The following is a 3,175-nucleotide window of genomic DNA, read 5'->3' on the forward strand; positions in this document are numbered from 1 at the left end:
AGAGCACTTTTATCACACGTTGTATGTAGAATAAAGGGTAATGTTGGAGTTAAAAGGAAAAGCTTAGAAGTGAACTAGTGCCTACCCTTCCATTTAAGGATAAGGAAACACAAGGAAGGGATTTTAACTTTTGTCCTACATTCACACACAGGAAAAGGATTGAGAAAAAGATGAAACGAGCATCCTGAGTCTGATCCTCAGCTTCCTTAGCAAAGAAATGGAATGGCAGTACCTACCTCAGAGAGCTGTGGAGAGGATTAAATGAAATTATACCTGGGAAAAATACAGCCCGGTTACTGGCACACGGTAAGAACTAAATAAATGTTAGCTGCTAAGGAGATAACTGCAGCTCTGGCCCAGGACAGGGGCTTTCGATCCCAACTGCACATCAGAATTATCTGGGAAGTTTTTTTCAAAAATAGTCAAGCCCAGGCCCAGCTGCAGACGTTCTGAGTTAATTGGTCTGTGATGGGGTCCACTTTAGGTGTGGTTGAAAAAATCAGGTGCAGATGATTCTAATGGGATTTTAGAATTCCACGGTTGAAACTCACTGGCCTCCGTCCAGGAAGAAGGGCAGAGACCATTACTGGCTAAATACTGGGAAGATGGTAAAGAAAAAGAGAAAGGGGGAGGGGGCAGGCGGAGGAGGAGAGAGATTTAAAATACTATGGTGAGGTTGTAAAAGAGATTTGAAAATGACATCTTTTTTTCAATAGCAAATGTGTGGTTGCTACAAAAGATAAATAATGACCCATCTAATTGAAATGAAGCAATCAGAAAAGCTTACTAATAGGCTTATTAAAACAGGGTTCTCACTGGTTCCTATGACTTAGGGAGACCTGGTGCCACAGCTGAAACACAGGAAAACACACCCAGGTTAACAATGGGGCCATCGTTTAATGCAGAAACCCAATTAACATAAAGAGACATAGGTTGAATGACAGATAGGACTTCAAACGATACTGCATAGTGTCACAGATTAGCTCTTACATGGTTGATCTGTTTTTCTTATGATTTTGATTCTAGTACAAAGACAGAGAAAAGACGTCAGTTAAAAAATAAATAAATAAGGCAACAGAAGAAGAATCTCCCTGTGACAAAAAGAACATCCACAAACACAAACATTTGGTGCTGACACAACGAGACACCGCTTAGGACGAGTTCTGAAGATGCTGCATTAAAATTTAACAAGCATGTTACGATGACAAGAAAATTATACTTACTTTGTTATGAACCTTTTTGCAAATAGAAATGACTCTCGGGTAATTATTATATACAAACTTTCTGAAATAAATGGCAATCATACAAATTTTTCCATTGCAATTTCCTCTTTTTCTAAACCTAGAAGTGTTCCATGACACTGCTCCCTATTTCTCACAGTCAAAGCATAGATAGTCATTAAAGCACTTGAATCCACAGTAGTCTTGTCCTTGGAAAGGTATGGAGGTTTGCATGATTTTTATATCAGTCATCCAGAAAGGGCTGGCAGGCAACAGATTGGAATGTAAAAGACCGCTTTGTGCTTGGGATCCTGATGCGAACTTCTCTCTGTTCCCTCAGGAGTACGGGCCGCCAAGCAGTGAGCTTGAGTGTGGACAGTCATACCGTGGAGTCCCTGCCAGACTTTAGATGTGCAATCTTGGTCCGGCTAATAAACGGATAAGCGATGCAGAGACCTCCAGCTGCCACAATAAAGCCTAAACTGCACCAGGCGCAAAAGATAGACCAGCTGTAGCCGTGTTCCACATCATTGGGCAGGCTATAAATTAGTTTTGGGAGCCGGTTCAAATCATAGGAGATACTGGCAGCATAAGTGCAGAGGGAAATGGTGCAAAATATTCCTATAAATAATTTGAAAAGAACAGAATGGTCAGTTAAAGTTGTGTCTGCTACAAGGCAAATGCCAGACAGGCCTTTGTGAAAATCAGATCAACCAATAAGGGAATCACTCCAAATTAATAAAGGACCTGTAACTCTTTGACTTGAATTACTTCCTTCAACAAACACTGGCAAAACCCTGATGGTACAGATTGTAGGCTCAGTCTGCAGATATAGAGTGAAGAACACAGGGGAAAATTCTGAAAATTTGAATTATTCAGAATTATCTTGCTTGAATAGTATGTATATTTAAATTTATATTTGTTTTTTATTATTAAAAACAACTTAATAAAAATTCTAATTATTTCTAAGGGAAAAAAATCTATAGTCACTTAAACCTAATACAAAACAGTCTTCATTTCCCTTTGTTCTATATGTGATTTGATACATTTTTACATAGTTGTAATCATATAAAGTCTGCTTTTTAAATTACTATTATTAGTATTTATCATGTTGCCTGTAAGTAATACTTCCAATGAACTTTTTACAAGTGCTAAATCATTTTTTAAGGTCCAGAGCCTGTCACATACTAGAACTTCAACAAATCGTTGCACTTTTTTGTGTTGTTCTTATTTTTTTAATGAATAAAAGCTTAGAATTAATGTAAAATATCTGAGTAAGGAGATCATATATTTCAACCACTCAGAATGTAGGCAATTTGGGTGACATAAAGAAAAAATATACAGACCCAACGTTTTACTTTTTTATACCAACACATGTATATATAATTGTCCTTCCGAAACACTAAAATTGCGACTCTGATAAAAATGCTCCAAACACAAGATTTTTAGTACTCAAGTGATGCTCCAAGGATGTAGATGCTTCTATTCCACCACAATGGCCCCCAACGATGTTTTTTTGGATGAGGCCATGGCTGAACTGAAGATGGGTAATAAAAACAGAAATGAACCCCCAGTGACGTATGAGAATGTCCAGTTCTGTTCCGAGTCCTACACATCTCTCTTCTTCATTCTTTGGTTTATCTCTGTGTACAGTAGAGGTCGCACCTATTTGCTGGAAAACTGCTTTGGTAACCTTAGGGATGGATGCAGCCTCTCCGTAAGAAACAGAGACTCAGATTTGGGAACTGAAAAGAGAGGGATAAATGTAACTGATCCTCCCCCTTTTTAACAGAACTTTGGGGATCAGAAACACTACCAGAACAACAAACTAAGAGCAGGCAGCAATTTTTAAGTATTGGACTTCTACATCCACTCAAATCACATAATAGCAGATTGCCCGAATCCTTTTCCAAATGCGCATTTAGAAAAGAAATGTTTTAAATTAAAAGGACACT

General features: G+C 38.1%; 1 protein-coding gene across 1 annotated transcript in view; it reads right to left on the minus strand.

Moving 5' to 3' along the window:
- Nucleotides 1-877: 877 nt before the first annotated feature.
- The window catches only part of TMEM178A (transmembrane protein 178A), a 43,457-nt gene continuing 41,159 nt past the window's right edge, over nucleotides 878-3,175 (minus strand). Inside the window, exon 4 of the mRNA XM_006909649.1 lies at nucleotides 878-1,841. Coding sequence (XP_006909711.1) covers nucleotides 1,600-1,841 — 242 coding nt within the window. The 3' untranslated portion in view covers nucleotides 878-1,599. The remainder of the gene's footprint in view (nucleotides 1,842-3,175) is intronic.

The sequence above is a fragment of the Pteropus alecto genome, unplaced genomic scaffold (genome assembly GCF_000325575.1).
Source record: "Pteropus alecto unplaced genomic scaffold, ASM32557v1 scaffold131, whole genome shotgun sequence".
Classification (NCBI taxonomy): Eukaryota; Metazoa; Chordata; class Mammalia; order Chiroptera; family Pteropodidae; genus Pteropus; species Pteropus alecto.